Source organism: Polychytrium aggregatum, assembly GCF_025602895.1.
Source record: "Polychytrium aggregatum strain JEL109 chromosome Unknown BJ171scaffold_32, whole genome shotgun sequence".
NCBI lineage: Eukaryota > Fungi > Chytridiomycota > Chytridiomycetes > Polychytriales > Polychytrium > Polychytrium aggregatum.
Genome location: NW_026516234.1, coordinates 60,107 through 75,670, shown reverse-complemented (window position 1 = coordinate 75,670; position 15,564 = coordinate 60,107). Strand labels below are relative to the sequence as shown.

General features: G+C 58.4%; 7 protein-coding genes across 7 annotated transcripts; 4 read left to right on the top strand and 3 right to left on the bottom strand.

Annotated features, from left to right (window-relative positions):
* The first annotated feature begins 246 nt into the window (after positions 1 to 246).
* Positions 247 to 2,912, top strand: BJ171DRAFT_514651 (bacterial low temperature requirement A protein-domain-containing protein). Its single transcript, XM_053111842.1, has 7 exons — positions 247 to 628; positions 765 to 807; positions 935 to 1,010; positions 1,131 to 1,359; positions 1,488 to 1,645; positions 1,822 to 2,448; positions 2,679 to 2,912. The coding sequence occupies exons 1-7, from the start codon at positions 287 to 289 to the stop codon at positions 2,731 to 2,733; spliced, it is 1,530 nt and encodes a 509-aa protein (XP_052964362.1). The 5' UTR covers positions 247 to 286; the 3' UTR covers positions 2,734 to 2,912.
* An 882-nt stretch (positions 2,913 to 3,794) lies between these two features.
* Positions 3,795 to 5,292, top strand: BJ171DRAFT_182632 (uncharacterized protein). The gene is made up of 3 exons (XM_053106083.1): positions 3,795 to 4,206; positions 4,500 to 4,569; positions 4,709 to 5,292. Exons 1-3 carry the CDS (start codon positions 3,838 to 3,840, stop codon positions 5,140 to 5,142), a joined length of 873 nt encoding a protein of 290 aa, XP_052964361.1. The 5' UTR covers positions 3,795 to 3,837; the 3' UTR covers positions 5,143 to 5,292.
* Positions 5,292 to 6,901, bottom strand: BJ171DRAFT_182629 (ankyrin repeat-containing domain protein). Its single transcript, XM_053106082.1, has 2 exons — positions 6,579 to 6,901; positions 5,292 to 6,220 (listed from the first exon to the last, which is right to left on the bottom strand). The coding sequence occupies exons 1-2, from the start codon at positions 6,814 to 6,816 to the stop codon at positions 5,442 to 5,444; spliced, it is 1,017 nt and encodes a 338-aa protein (XP_052964360.1). The 5' UTR covers positions 6,817 to 6,901; the 3' UTR covers positions 5,292 to 5,441.
* Positions 6,902 to 7,067: 166 nt separating this feature from the next.
* On the top strand, positions 7,068 to 8,798 carry BJ171DRAFT_628141 (uncharacterized protein). Its single transcript, XM_053115566.1, has 3 exons — positions 7,068 to 7,543; positions 7,771 to 8,323; positions 8,491 to 8,798. Exons 1-3 carry the CDS (start codon positions 7,131 to 7,133, stop codon positions 8,722 to 8,724), a joined length of 1,200 nt encoding a protein of 399 aa, XP_052964359.1. The 5' UTR covers positions 7,068 to 7,130; the 3' UTR covers positions 8,725 to 8,798.
* Positions 8,799 to 8,871: 73 nt separating this feature from the next.
* BJ171DRAFT_426638 (adenylate kinase-domain-containing protein) lies at positions 8,872 to 9,543 on the bottom strand (the record flags this gene model as incomplete). The annotated part of the gene is made up of 1 exon (XM_053107769.1): positions 8,872 to 9,543. The coding sequence occupies one exon, from the start codon at positions 9,541 to 9,543 to the stop codon at positions 8,872 to 8,874; it is 672 nt and encodes a 223-aa protein (XP_052964358.1).
* Positions 9,544 to 10,280: 737 nt separating this feature from the next.
* Positions 10,281 to 13,350, top strand: BJ171DRAFT_628137 (uncharacterized protein; the record flags this gene model as incomplete). The annotated part of the gene is made up of 5 exons (XM_053115565.1): positions 10,281 to 10,422; positions 10,536 to 11,205; positions 11,347 to 11,416; positions 11,520 to 11,543; positions 11,640 to 13,350. 5 exons carry the CDS (start codon positions 10,281 to 10,283, stop codon positions 13,053 to 13,055), a joined length of 2,322 nt encoding a protein of 773 aa, XP_052964357.1. The 3' UTR covers positions 13,056 to 13,350.
* On the bottom strand, positions 12,989 to 14,378 carry BJ171DRAFT_182618 (uncharacterized protein). The gene is made up of 4 exons (XM_053106081.1): positions 14,182 to 14,378; positions 14,059 to 14,103; positions 13,654 to 13,970; positions 12,989 to 13,529 (listed from the first exon to the last, which is right to left on the bottom strand). The coding sequence occupies exons 1-4, from the start codon at positions 14,216 to 14,218 to the stop codon at positions 13,173 to 13,175; spliced, it is 756 nt and encodes a 251-aa protein (XP_052964356.1). The 5' UTR covers positions 14,219 to 14,378; the 3' UTR covers positions 12,989 to 13,172.
* Positions 14,379 to 15,564: the final 1,186 nt, after the last annotated feature.

Sequence of the window (15,564 nt, the reverse complement as noted above, 5' to 3'; positions counted from 1 at the left end):
TGCCAAAGTGATCTGTTTTATTTCTTGTGGCTTTGCTTGACGCAAGCACATCACATACTACATGTTCATGGAAACGGCTATATTGTCCCGTTTTTTTCTGAATAAAGTGTATCACCACCGTCGATCTGGAATCAGAGCCCAGCCACCCCAACCTGTGCCACATGTGCAACCGCCGCCCTTGCTGGGGCTGCCTGTGCCACCCAAACAAGTGGCTGAACCACCGCCAGCCGACCGCCCTCGGCTTTCGCCCCATCTGCCCCCGTCGTCTCGCCTGCATCCCCGGCCGATGGACACCGAAGGAGGAGGCATCTACATCGGCAACGATCCCGAGGAGATCTACTCCGAGGAGCCCTTCTCCGAGGAGCCCTTCAGCTCCAAGGACTCGAGCACCAATGTCACCGCAGTCGTGACCGAGACAGATCGCCGCGGAAATCTGCACCATCTCGAGGCGGTCGCCGTCGAGCACCACCACACCTTCACCGAGTTTGGCCAGCGAGGGCAAATCAAATTCCTGCCTGAAGTCGACGAGCATCTCCACAGCTTGTTTCCCGCCATCCGCCCTCGCCAGTACTTTATCGATGGCGTCCTCTACCGGGAAAAATCGCTTCGCAAGGTCACCTGGGACGAGGTGGGTGGCCGTCAATGAGCAGCTTTCGTACCGAGCGAGGGTGGGCAACGAGTGGAGCAGCCACAAAGAAGCATCCAACCGAACGACTAGCCAGCGCCTGGCTCGCACCACTGATAATTGACCCTTTGAATATCAGCTGTTCCTCGACCTGGTCTATGTTGCTGCCTTTGACCGGCTTGGTATGTGGCTGGGTCGCCCGATGGCGATTGCCCAAAATGCATCAGCAACAATCCGCCGTTCACGGCTCGCCGCACCACCAATTGACAGCGTCCTGCACGTCGGCAATCCGTCCCCTCTGCGACCCAGGCTATCTCTTCAAGCACGACAATGTCGATGGCATCGCTGTCAACAGCTACATGCTGGCATTCCTTGTTGTCTGGAAGTACGCTTTCGCCAGCCGTCATGCCGATATCGCTCAAACTCGGTTTCCTCGTCCAAGCCGGCTCACATCCACTTTGCCCCCTCCCTGACACCCAACCGTGCGCACACACTTTCTGACTAGCTCCTGGTCCATGATCCACATGAACGTCAACCGCTACGGAGCCGATGGCTTCGTCCACCGTCTCTTCACCTGGGCCATGACCGTGCTCGTCTCGGCAATGGGAATCAACATTGTCCACATCTTTGACCAAGGCGACAGCTCCACCGCCAATATCTTCATCATATTGTTCATCATTCTCCGGGTCCTCAACTTTGTCTTTGTGATCATGGGCAACCATCACTCTCGACAGGTAAGCCGGTGTGTGCTGCGGCGACTGGCTGCAGTGGCCGCTACAAGCGTCGATGCAGGCGGCTGCGACAGCCTCGACTTGACACGGTTTACTCGCCCTCTTTGCCGGCTCGGCTCCGTGCAAATCAGTTCTGGAAGGATGTCTTTCCCTACCAGCTCGGACACTATTTTTCCACCATTCCCTGGCTGGCATCGGTGTTTCTTCCTGCTGCCTATCGCACGCCGCTGTGGTGGATATCGTCACTTTGCGACCTGTTTCTTCCAAGTATGTGCGCGCTGGCCACTCGGTAAGTCCGTCGCATCATTCCAGCACATGTCCATCCACCCATCAGGAGCACCAATTCTCGCAGCCAAGACTCTTGGCCTCGATTAGGACTGTGGAAACCTGCTCGATCGCCGGACACATGGATACATTCGAATTCATGGGCCGTGTTGTCAGCTAACGCATCCATCGCCATTCCAGACGGTATCTAAAAATCAGCCACAGGCTCGCCATCAACATCGAGCACAACACCGAACGATACGGTGCCCTGACTCTGATCGTCATCGGCGAGATCGTCGTCGGGTTCCTTTGGGACTCGCCTTCGCCTCATATCTCGACGTCGTTTTTGGCCACGATCTTTGGAGTGCTCATCGCCATCTTCTTCCACTGGATCTACTTTGCGATCGACAGCAGCAACTACTACGTGCATGCGGCTCGCCGGAAGGCCATTGCCGGATGGACATGGTACTTGCTGCACATTCCGCTCCACTCCTCCCTCATTGCGGTTGGCTCGGCCATGGGTTACGTCGTCACTGAGCATGCCAACGCTGTGAATGCGGACCTGCCGGCTCCCGCCGTGACCGCTGCACATCGTTGGATCCTCGCTGCTGGGTGCAGCATCGCGATCATCAGTCTCACTCTGATGTCGCTGGCCCACGAGCTCTATCCGTGCCACGACCGGCGTGTGTCCGACACCATTCGGTTCGTCATGCGCACTGTAGTGGCCGTTGCCATGGTCGTCCTGGCGGTTTGGGGCGAGAGTCTGTCGATGCTGGCGCTGATGGGCACGATTGTTGGCCTCCTGATGTCGCTGGCCCTGTTTGAGGAGTAAGTTTTACTGGTCATGCTGGTCATGCTGGTCATGCTGGTCATGCTGGTCATGCTGGTCATGCTGGTCATGCTGGTCGTGCTCTGCGTATGTCATTTGTCCTTGGTGCAGTACTGACCCATCTGCACAATCTCTGTACAATCTCTGTACAATCTCTGTGCTGATACTGGTGCTGGTGCTGGTGCTGGTGCTGGTGCTGGTGCTGGTGACTGCATCTCATATTCCAAAGGTATGGTCGACTGCGGATCAGTCGCCCATGCGCCGTCAAATCACCTCATGTGTAAGAGCAAACTCCAGGGAAATGTCCATCCGTCTGCACCATGAATGCGCATTCCCTCCGTTGGATTGTTTTCGACTACCCTATTTGTGCGATTGGGAATCTGTGGCACTGAAGTAATCGTTCGCCACACCTTGAATACAGTCTATCCAGAAATAAACGGGACACTTTCCCTTTCTGGCTTCAGATGTCTAAAGCCCGCTGACTGACGGTAGGCCCAGTGAGCAAGCCATGAGATTGTTTCCCGTCCTGGTTGGCAATCGAGTGGTTTTGGTTGGTTTGGGAAGCACAGTCTTGAATACACCCGGTCGATCTCCTGTGGCGATGATCGACTGGCATACCGAGATCATGTTCCTGGCTGCATTGATGTCTCGATCCCACAGCGTATGACAGCTTGCACAGCTCCGGACAAAGTGTGGTTTCTCGATATCAAGATGCTCGGGTGACTCGAGTCGCTTGAATTCCCGACAATGTGAGCACACCTGGGATGTGTTGAACCCGTTCACAGAGCACACATGGATCTTGGAGATGGATCGGTCTGGTGGGCCTCTCTGGTGGTGGTGGAACTGCTCAAAGTACTTGGCAAACCTGAGTCTCCTGGGACTGGAAGCATATCCCTTCCCCTGTTTCCAGGATGCATTCCCAAAGGCAATCACCACTTCGGTCTCCGGTGGTGCCTGGTCGATGACTTGCTTGCACATCTCGTGGACGGTGCGCTGTCGCTTGCTGTGGAGATCGAGTCGCTTGAATCGCCGTCGCCGGGTCAGGCTGAAGTACAGCTGTTTGTCCAGCATGTCTCCATCGAATACATGGCGTCCTTGATTCAAAACACAGAATGGTCATGGCCAGCACACGATGTGTTGAGTGACAACACTCGCCAATGCTCAAAATCACTGGTGTCCCGTTTTTCATTGGATTGACTGTAATGAATACAAAGATGTGGGGCCTGTGGTCTCGTTCATTGCGAATGTACTCTCCGAGACGGCGAGAGGCCTCCTCGCCGTCTTCTCGCCATTCGCGGTCAATCTGTTGTGCTCGTTGTTGGCCCTCCGCAATCAATCGCCATCTGCATCTATCCATCTGCTCGCCTCAGGTGCTGTCGGCCGCAGCCATGTTCCGTCTGCCCCAGATCGCCCGGCCGGTCCCAAGGCCTGCACGCTTTCCGCTGCCCAAGCCCGCGAGCCCTCTGACACTGCAGGTTATCGTGCTGCCCACGATCAACGGCAATGTCGTCTTCCACTCCCGATTCCTGACCCCGCGCACCCCTTTTGAGCGCTCGGCCCTCGTCCTGGGCTACGTCTTCCGCAAGTGGCGCTATCAGATCTCGGATTTCTTTGCCGCCTACTGGAACCGGCTGGGCCATTCGTGCTCGCTGGCGTCGCCAGCCGCTCTCGGCCTCTGGAAGACCGTGAGTCGCTGGGTCACTCGCCGATCCGTCGATGAGTATTTTCTGAAGACGGTCCCGAGCATCACCCAGAATGTAAGGAAGCTGGCGCTGATCATCGCTGAGGATTTCAACAGGCTCGGCCGCTGTGCACAGCCAGCAGCAGATGATGGGTCATACTGTGGCTCTGTTTGTCGATCCAGCTCTGTGACTTGATCTGGCGACCCAGTCATGGATATCGCTGATCCGGCATTGCGATTCAGCCGCTTGAGCCTCGAAGCAACATGAACGTAGTAGCTGACATGACGCTGTTGCCTCTGCCTCCATCGGTGCGTCCTCTGCATCGTCTCGACCCTCTTGGTATGCTACCGTCACCATTGCCTTGCAAGATCGAGTTCCTCTATCCGCCCAGCCTCAACGAGGCTCTGCTGAAGAGCCAAATCTCAAACTGGATCCAAGGTGCGTTCGCCACCTGCATCTCTACGACGGCCACCTGCATCTCTGCGGCCATCACTGGCATCTCTGCGGCCATCACTGGCATCTCTGCGGCCGTCGCCGCGACCAAGCGCTGACCAGGCCCTCTCTACGCTTTCTTCAGACGACAAGCACAGGCGGATGCTCGTGATCTGGTCCATCTTCTTCCCCGGCTCGCTCTACATCGCCAAGGTCCATGTTGCCTTGGCCAACCTGTTTTTCACCTACAACGTTTTCCGGGTCAACTCGCACTACCGCGCCCACTACGGCTTTCGCACCCTACGCAAGCTCATCGACGAGCGCAAGGTGGCGTGGATCCCGTCGCCCGAGCTCGAGAGCGCCATCAAGACCATCACGGACGAGCTCTCGCAGACGAACGTCGCCAATGGACTGAAGCCGCTGCAGTTCCATCCCTTGAAGGATATGGACGACGAGGTGGTCACGAGGCTCGAACAGGACCTCAAGGCCGTCGAGCTCTCTCGCTCCTACCGCCGGACCCGCACCGAGTACTATTTGTACAATTATCACCTTGTGCCCGATCGCAAGGCTGTGTCGTGAGCATGCGCCATCAAGCCATCGATGATTGAAGCATCCCACCTCGTTGCTGGACATTGACTTTGTCGACCAAGAGTTGGGCAATGGATTTGTCGATGGTCCGTCTCAGCCATAGTCACCCCACCTCCAATGCCACGGATTCTCAAGCTCACTCGATCGACAGCTGCACGATCACCATTCGCACACAATCCGAGCACCACTCTTATCGCCAATTCGATGCCATCTCTGGTCCTCTCGACAACGAGCTGCGACCATGCGCCGTCTCCACAGGTACAGTCGTCATGTTGAAGCAATATACAAGGTCATTCGGCGTCGATGGCGGGTCGATTGTCGTCGGCCTCGTCTCTCCGGTCATAGAGCATCAGCAGCTTTGCGATGGAGGAGTGCCCAGCTTCTTTGGAGTTGAGGAGGGCCTCAGAGTCTTTGGCCCGGGGATCAGCCCCCCTGGAGAGCAGGACCATGACTGTATCATAGTGGCCAAACCTCGAGGCCCAGCGCAGGGCATAGTCCTGGCAGGCATGGATGTTGGCGCCGTGGTCCAGCAGGGTCTTGACCACCTCGGTGTGGCCAAAGGTTGCTGACCATCGAAGCGCATGGTCAAAACAGGCTCTCACGTTCGCCCCGCTCTTGAGCAGGAACCTGACGACATCGACATGGCCATTCTCGGCAGCAATCCGGAGTGCCTGATCGTCGTTTTCGTGGACATTGACTGTGGGGACAGGCAGGTTCTGCTCAGAGAGCTCCTCCCCGAGCTTGCTGTCGCCTCGAAGGGTTGGATGCTTGAGCTGTGAGGAGTCGGCCAAGGAGTTGACAGGGGAATCGACAAGGATGTCACAAGAAAGCAGGTGCCGCAGGAAGCCGAGGTTGCCCTTCTCGGCGCCCCAGACCAAGAGCTGGCTTCGGGTCGAAGGCGGGAGGGACGAGAGTATCCGGCGGATGTTGCGGAGGACTTCGCTGTGGTAGAGCGAGCGGATGCGCTTGGAGACCGTCAAGAACATGTACAGATCCCGCAGCCGTGTGAACCGGGCCAGCAGCTGGATGACGATTTCCGGAGGCAGGTCGTGCAGCATTGCGGGCTTTGCTGGTGATGTTCATCAGTGCGGGTATTGCCGATGTTGATTGTTGCATATCGCCGTTTTATCGTCCCAACATTGCCGGCATCCATCGTCGCAGGGATTGCCATTTTATCATCATAAACAGTATCGCCGTTGATAATTGCGTCGGGACATCCGACGGATCCACCCGAGCCGATACAGCGCAGAATCAGTGAACATTGCGGCGCACGCAACGGCGGATATGCAGAATCGCACATCGGACACCAACCAGACTGTCTGCAAGTGCTTCCGTTGGTTGCCACTATCCATCACGCATCCATCACCACTCATCCATCACACCTTCCTGGCGGCGGCAGCACTCTGTCGACTCCTCGGCCAACCTACCTCCGTTGCGGGTGGTGCTGTCTTCGAGAGCGGGAGAGTCCCACAGCGGCCGTCCTCTCGCCCGCATATACTTGTGCACTCCGGCTGCCTCACCGCCCGGCTCAGCTGCCTGGCACTGCCCCAAGACGGCCGATGGATGGCAGACGCAGTTGATTGGCATCGATCGACCCAATCCAATAGTCCATGTGACGACGGCGGATGCCCTGGCAGCAGCAAAATGGCTTCCCCGCAAGTGCATTCTGCTTGTCGCTGTCGTCCATCTGGCCAGATGGTATGTTGGATGATCACGCCATCGATCGATATGCCGTCGTCGCAACGCGGCCGGCTGCCCTTCCCCGTCCCATTGCTGATGCCTGCCATTCTGCTGTCCAAATCAGTGCCATAGTTGCCCCAGGCTGTCGTCGAAGCTCGCCAGTGTGTCCTGTGCCATCATCAAATCACCCAGCATCACTAAGCCCTTGCTGTTGCTGTTGTGAATCGCCAGCTGCTGCCAAATATCCACGGCCATCGGGCCATCCCTCATCCCTGCCAGAGCTCCGCATCCTCCCGGCTATGGCGCTCAAGCCCGACCTTTCGCCCGTGCTGATACTGCTGTGGGCGGCCGTATCGCTGGTGATGGCAGCGGCCCTGGTCATCGTCAACAAACGCGTCCTGCATGAGTTCCCCTTCCCACTTGCACTGACCTCGTTGCAGCATACCCTGCGCTGGGCCACCATCTCGCTCGCGACGATCGCCTTTGACTTTGATCACTTTGAGCCCTTTGGACCCTCCAGGGGCCTGCGCGACTACTTTCTGGACAACCCGCTCTCGACTGCGCGTTTCTCGCTTTGGAGGGCGGTGAAGCGATGTTTGCGGCTGCCCAACATCACCGGCGGTCTTGGACTGGCCCTGACCTTTGCCGTCGGAACGCTGTCGACCAACTGCAGTCTGGCCTTCAACACCGTTGGGACATCTCAGGCACTGAGGTCAGACAGGATGCGGTGCCTCTGCTGGCATTCTCACCGGCATCGTCGATTCTTGCGTGGTGTTGCTGGGCTGGAACGACGACTGTCTGGGAAAATATGCTTCCAGGACGGACGCTGTCGATCGAGATTCCTGACATCGCCAGCGGATGTCCACGATACCTCTGTCTGCGCGCTGCTGACTCTGGCTTGATCCTTCCCCCCATCAACATTCGCACTCGCATCTGCAGGATCCTGAGCATTCCGCTGACGGCGCTCCTGCAAGCCCACACCTGCACTCGCCGCAGTAACGGAACGGCCGTCTCGATCGCCCTGATCCTCGCCGGCGTGGGTCTGGCCACCTTTCGAGACTACTGGCGCAACGTGGTCGGCATTGTGTGGGGCCTACTCGGGGCCGTTGCCACCGCCCTCACCAACACGGCGCCCTCGCGGCCGATCCATGCCCGGCTCGGTCGATTTGGTTTCCAAACCATCCAGTTGGTGACGCCATATGTTGCCATTATCTGTCTCGCTGGCAGCCTTGTCTTTGAGATGCCCTCGGCCCTGGCTCTATCCGAGTGGAGTGCGTTTCTCGGGGCCGCGACTCATTCCCACAACACCTATGAGTACATTCGCATCAAGGAGGCCACCGGCACCGACAGCCACCATCACCACGATCTTGCCTGCCCAGCACGGCCGGGCGAGACTGTCTGGGTCGTTGGACTCAGTTGTGTCCTTACTGTCCTTGCCAACAGTCTGGACTTTGGCCTGGTCTATCTGTGCAGCACCCCGACCTTCTATCTGGTGAGTATCGGGACCACGAACGCTGCTTGACCATGGCTCAGACGGACTGCATCCTCGTCAGAGCATCGCATCGGGTCCATCGAATTGAAACAGCCTCGGAAGAGCACAGTAGCTTGTGGATGTAACGCCCCGCTCCATCCTGCTGAACCTCTTTTGCCCATCGGCAGGTTGGCCATCTCAAGTCGCTCCTGATCGTTCTCACGGCCCTTGTCCTGGTCCATCGTTCCGACCAGGATGCCCGGTTTGCGGGCGACTCGCTGCAGCTGATCGGGGTGCTGACGGCCCTCGCCGGACTCCTGGGCTTCATATACTCCAAGAAGTCATCGGCTGGATCGGGAGCCATGGTCACATCGACACTCACTCCGACACTCACTCACGGCATCAAAGCTTCCCACCCATAGAGATACTCCAGCCAGCGATGTTTGGTATCCGTTTTGTTATGGATGATTTGCCTCTGCCAACAAAATGGAGTCATAAGGATGCTCTGTGCAGCCAGCGATTCGACTCGCAATACTTCTCTGAATACAACTGCTGACTGCTGACTGCTGCTATGCCTCTGTGTCGAAAGCGGTCTGCACAAGTCCCTCAACGGCAGCCTTGGCCTTGGCAAAGACCTCGGCTCGGCTCTGCTGGCCATCGACCCGTACAACTAGTCCCAGACTCTGATAACGTTCGATGACCGGCACGCCATCTTGGTAGAAGCTCTTGAGCCGCTTGCTTATGACAGCCCGGGCATTCGGGTGAGCCGGTTCCGTTGGCGTCTGCATTTGCATCTGCGCCTGGAGACGCTCGGCCAGGACGGCTTCTGGGCAGTCCAGGCAGAGAACGAGGTCGGGGGCGGCGATCTGGTCTTCAAACATCAAGGCTTGCTTCATGTTGCGCGGGAATCCGTCGATCAGGAAAGTCTCTCCAGGCATCGAGTAGATTCGGTTGCGGAGCAGGCGGATGACAATGTCGTCTCGGACGAGCACACCCTGGGCCATGCACTGGCGGATCTCGTCGGCCGTGGTGCTCTCAGGATGAGCGTCGGCGGCCTGGAGGAGCACCTCGGCCATGCTCAAGTGAATCAGACCCATCTCCAAGATCAAGCGGCTGCAGACCGTTCCCTTGCCGCAGCCTGGCCCGCCAAGGACAAAGATGAGCATCGGGTCTCTGCCGGCCTCGGCAGCCTCGTCGGGCTCAAGTCTTGGTGTCCAAAAGCTGGACGAGAGCGCCGGCATATCCAGCGGGAGGCCCTGCGGCGTCAGGCCCAGGATCGTCGGGATCAGCGGCGGGGTGGATGCCATGGGCGTCATGGGCGAGGCCGGGACAAGGGTGCCTCTCTGGGGCAGGGCTGCAATGCCAGTCAGGCCGGTGGGTCTCTGGTTGAGCTCCAGCGAGCGTCTCGTTGCTTGAGGTTCCTGTTCAGCAGGGCGGTCGCTCATCCTGGTAGTGCCTAGATCGAGATAATCGAGATGATTGAGATGATCGAGGACGGGAGCGATGCGATGGCGGGGAGGTGGATTGCGGGCGATTTTCGGCCAGCAAGCAATCCCTTTGGCTGCCCATGGGACCATGAGTGCGGGACGCACATGGCCATTCGGACGGGCCAGGGGTGTTGGGAAATGGACATGGGCTGCTGTCTCGGGCTGGCTGTGATCCCTGCGACAACCATGCAGTGCCCATGAACTTTGCATGCAGGTATTCCCACATTAATTCTCACATTCTCACATCCATTCGCACATCCATTCTCACATCCATTCGCACATTCATTCGCACATACATTCGCACATACATTCGCACCATCGTCGATGCGCAGTGTCGGACTCGGTTTGATATTCTCAAACGCCGTCGCAGGCGATCGGTCCCGCCGGGCCTGATTGGAAAGCCTTTCAGCAGACTCGTTGTTCATCAGGCGCCATCAAGAGCAACGGCGACTGCACATCGATCGCATCGCTCGATGGCACTTGGGGTCGCCATGGGTCGTTACGGCCCCCGCTCAAAGCTCCTGCTCGCCGTGGCCCTTATCACACTGGTATCTGTGGGCTGGCCCAACCTCGATATCACCATCTTCTACACGCTATTCGCTGGGAATAGCATCCTCGAGGCGCTCACATGGGGTATGGTTTCTTGCGCCTGCTTGGCTCGACAATCGTCGTTTCTGATTTCGCACGGCATCGGCACACCGACAGTGCTCTGGCCCTCACGCTGGCTCCGCCCGATGTGCATCCAGATCTCATGAACATGTACTTCAACTTCCTGTGGAAGGCCCTTGCCGTCATGATCATGTTTCCGTCGCCGCCGACCCAGCGCCGCATGGCCATTGTGTTCTCGCTGCTGGCGGCATTGATCCGGGTCGGCCTGGCTCTCCCCAACAAGGTCGGCTCCGTCTACGGGACGCTCTCGCACTCAATCTATCTGCCAGGGGTGCTCGTCTCGGTGATTGTGGGCTCGTGCTGGGAATTTGTCGGCTTCCCGCTCGCCCTCGCGTTCTATCTTGGCCGCTTTCATCCCGTCGCCAAGCCGACTCGATGCCGTGCCATGGAAGCTCTGATGGCCGTCTGGATCACAGCCTGGTTTGGTCTTCTGCTGTGCTTCCAGCTGCTGGATCTCTCGGGCAACTTGTATGCCTACTGGGCGCTCATGAGCGGGCCAATCTGGGGGTTTCTTGTGCTTGCCGCGGCAGTAACCTTAGTGGATATGCACGGGACCAAGAAACACGGCCGCACCATCGCCCGGGCTCCCGGATACCTCGTTATGTATCTGTGGGTCGTCGCCATGATGCCGCAGATGGGCGGCTCGGTCCTGTTTGCCTTCAGCAGCAACGGGACGGGCTACTACTTTCTCATGACGGTCGTGTTCCACATTGTCTTCCAAGTCATCCGTCGCCTCATCCCATACGGGTAGGACTCGGCCATCTCGATGTGTCCCCTCGGCCAGGATGTTATCGGGGCAAATGCCGGCGATCGAATGTTTTGTTCTAATGTGCAGGGATCTGCTGGTATGTTTTTGGGGTACCATGCTGTCGTCGCAACCAACTCCAGATACAAATGGGCATCTCTGGACGAGAGCGGCGGGCCTGCGCTGCTGTTTCCGGTACAATTCGCACAGCAGGTAGGCTTTCAGCGGCATGCTCTTTCAGCCCACTCGGCCTCTCAGCGACATGCCCTTTCAAATATGCTATGCCGCATCCAGTTTGGACTGACGCTTGCTCCAGTTCTTTTCGTGTATCTTCTTCCAGGTGAGGGATCGTTTATAGAGACGCCAGAGCCATCGTCTTCCAAGCCGGCCTCGTCGCCGTCACCGTTTCTCGAGACTGACTCGGGCATCTGATCAGTTCAGCGACCCTTGGGCCTCCACCGGCAACATGGTCTCCTTTGTCCTGCTGCTTCTCTTCCAAGGGCTTTGTATCATCGTTTCCGACACGGACATCGGCACCCGTGCGCTACTTTGGTTCCGAGGACGGTATATGCAAAATACTCTCCTCGCCGTCGAGCCATCCAGCATCGACTCCAAGCTCAAGGGCATCCAGACTCGCATCCTCCAGGCTGGCCAGTCGCTGCTTGCCGACATCCTCGTCTGCTTCTCCATCTCGTCCACGTACTACATCACAGCAATCTTTCTTGGGGTCCTGCAGACCGAGCTGGTTGTCGATTTCTTCAACTACTGCCTGTTCCATATCGAGGAAGAGCGGTACGGCGCCAGCTTTGGCAAGGAAATGGGCGAGCGCTTCGGCGTGATTCTCCTCGCCAGATCAATCTTTCACATCTTGAGCCTGATGTACCTCAAGTTGCGGCTCAAGCGTCTCAGCCGAGCCCTGGCTGTTGTCTCGACGGCAGAGGATGTGTCCGCGATGCAGCTGGCTGATCAAGCCCGCCCGGGCCTGCGTGAGAACAAAACCCATCGCATTGATGTACAGCCGCACCACGACACCACCGAGGCACTTCATCTACTACCGCTGGCAGACTCGAGTCCAGTGCCAATCTCGGTCGCCGCCATGTGTGCCCGCTACATCAGCATCGAGAAGGCCGTTTTCTTCATCCTGGTTGCGATATCGCTGCAGCGCACAGGCTTCACCATCGCCAATAACATGAGCAATGCCCTGCCGTGCATCAACACCCCGACCACGGCCGCCACTACCTCGACCGGCATCGTTGTCTCCTCGGTCTATATCCCGCAGTCGCCCCAGATGGCCGGCCAGAACACTGCCGTGCAGAACCAGACCGCCACCCAGGCAACATCGACCGTTGCGGCTGTCATCCTGCCTCACGCCGCCCTGCCGGCAGGCCAGGTTCCGTCGCAGGTGCCTCCCAGCAACACCACCATGCAGCTGCCGTATGCAAACGGCACATACAGAGCCACGACGGTCTCAAGTGCACAGTCGAGCACCGCCTCAGCATCCCCTCTCACACCGAGCACTGCATCGGCCTCACAGACGGAAACAGGCGCCTCGACACTGGCCCAATATGCAAGCCAGCAGAGCTCAGGCACGGGCTCAGCAACAACGGTGACAACGGCGACAACGGCAACGGCGACTTCATCGGGATCGGGAGCAACCCCATGCTCCACCCACTCGGTTTGTCCAGTCGCTGCATACCAGCAGATCCTCGAGCAGCCACTTCAGCACTCCGTCGGCAACGGACATCGTCGCAGGCTCCAGAAGCGGGACACGGAATTCTACTATGTTTTCAGCATCCAACCGGATCCAGGCGTGTACTGGATCTGGACCGTCCAGAATCTGCTCAGCAGTTGATTCGATCGATCGATTGAACATGTATTGCATTTGCTCCTCGCGTATCGGCGATTGGACAAGATCGAGCGCTTTGGGTTCGGCGGGAGTTCATTTTGTGGACACGAGCGGGGCAGCCGGTCAAATCGGGTGGTTTGAGAGCGGCTGGCATCCGCCTTTAGTTGCTCGAGCCATCGGTTCGTGCCGCAGGTTGCTGGTGGCCGCCTGCTCCACCGGCAGCACCGCCTCGCATGCCGCCTCGTCCTCGACCCCGGCCGCCGGGGCCGCCACGCTGAGCGGGCTGACCCGCACGTACTTGCTGGCCTTCGGCAGAGAGGGCACGATTGACGATGTTGGCGCCACCGCGGGCTCGGTTGGCTTGCTGGCCGCGGATCGACAGGCCTCCTCGGGGAGCCTGGGTGGTGGTTTGGGGAGTAGCTGCTGGGGCCGTTGGGGCCGTGGCTTGGACTGGGGCAGTCCCTGGGGCTGCAGCCGTGGCTATAAGACACAGTAGTTCAGAGCATGAATAACTGCGACTGTGCACACATGCATTTGCAGACCCATTCGGTTGTGAAAGACACAGGTAGAGCCCTGAAAAGTGAATCAAATCGATGCCACCCACCAATTTCGGGAGCCTTGGTGTTCTGTGTCCAAACGATCGGCTTGGGTCTGCGAACCGGGGATGCCGCTGCCGGGGCATCGGTAGCTGACGCAGCGGGTGCAGGGGCAGCAGGAGTTGATGCTGGAGTGGCGCTTGGCGGCGCTGGATGGGCACAGAACGCACATTAGCAAGAGCATGTGGCAGGTCTGTGAGTGTCTCGCCGGACTCACCTGGCTCCGAGTTGGCGTTGGTGCCGGCAGAGGATGTCTCGGTCGATCTTTGGGCGTTGGAAGCCTTCTCGGCAGCGAGTCGCTGACGCAGCAGCTCGAGCTTCACCACTGGACAAGCACACACGGTGTCAGCAATGATGAGCCCGGACACAATAAAAGCGTCGTCACAACCGCTGGGTAGGACCACGGTACTTACATCGGTCAGAGGGATTGGGGGCAGAGTTCTGGGCTGCTGGTGGAGCTGCAGAGCACACACGGTTAGAAACCTTTGTTGAGCGTGACCCAAAGCAGAGCAAAGGCGAGTCCGAAGGACACTTACCAGGCACCGAAGGTACAGGGGCGATTGGGACTGGCATTTCAGGCTGTGTCGCAGCTGGTTTCGAATCCACAGCGTCGCTTGTTGATGGAACAATAGCTCCGCTCGACGCAGGAGATGCTGATGCATCCGGGGCCGGGACTGCAGGAGCCGCCTCGGAAGCGGGTTGCAAGGATGGCCGCTTCAAGATGATCTTTGGCGGCACCGTGGAGGCAGATGCGGCCGCATTTTCCTGTGAGGTGGCAGTCGAGACCTTGCTAGCCTCCGCCGGGATGACGGGGGTCTGAGGCTCACTGTTGTGGAGCGACAGGGGTCTGTTTCAGCTCGTGGTAATGAGCAGGGGCGAGGCGGATCGACCCATTTCCACGGATACAAGGCAACACAGCACATCATGGAAGCTCCAACTCGCACATGAACGAACCTTGCTACCGCTGCTGATTCTACTTGTGTCGTTGGCGGAATCTAGAACCGGCAGGAGCGAGCAACACATCAGCAACGCACAGACGAGCACCGCGACGACGGCGAGTTGCTTTCCAGACGCACTTTCACCGACCTCTTTGGGAACAATGGGTTCTCTGCAGAATGATAAGAGACGGCCAAGATCGTCGGCGATTTTAGTCAGCGATAGTGCACGCCAATGGTGGATCTGGTCATCGGAGAGCTATGCCAGTGCGGTCATGGACATTGGCTGCATGACATCCGACGGGGACGATCCACTCGGCACTCACCTTTGGATGCTCTCAGGCCCAGCCACAGATGCTTCGGTGGCAGCGCCGCTGGTGACTGTGTTTGGATTGCGATTGATGTCGCCAGTGAGCAAGCGTATCGATTCGTGCAGCTGGGTCGGGCGGTCTGCTTGAGCAAAACACATACCTTCGACACCCTCCATGAGGTCGCCAGGCTGTTCATCTGCCGGGAGATGGCCTTCGGTGCTCACTTGCTGAGATGGTGTATCCGCAGGCGCAACAGAAGCATCACTCGCGGTGGCGGATGGTACAGGCGTCAGACGCAGCTTCTTCGATGCCGGGGTCGGCGCGTCTTGTCCAGGGACTGGCTCGATGGTAGCTGCTTTGTTCTGTTCGCTTGAGGCGCCAGCGGCCTCGGCCACGTTTGGTGCTGGCGGTGTCTGCAACTCTGAGTGAGATCGCTTCGCTGAAGTCGTTGCGTTGGGCTGGCCCGCAAGAGGAGCGGCGACTGCACCAGTAGGGACAGTGCGGACGGATGGATTTGCGAGGCGAGGCTGGGGTGGTGCTTGGGCCTCAGATGCACTGGCCGGAGACCCAGCGGCAGCGGCTGGGGCTGTCGATGGTGGCTGGCCGACACCGCGGGCCGGACTAACAGGTGTGGGCTTGGCGGGCAGTCCTCTTCGCTGGATGGCTGCAGCCG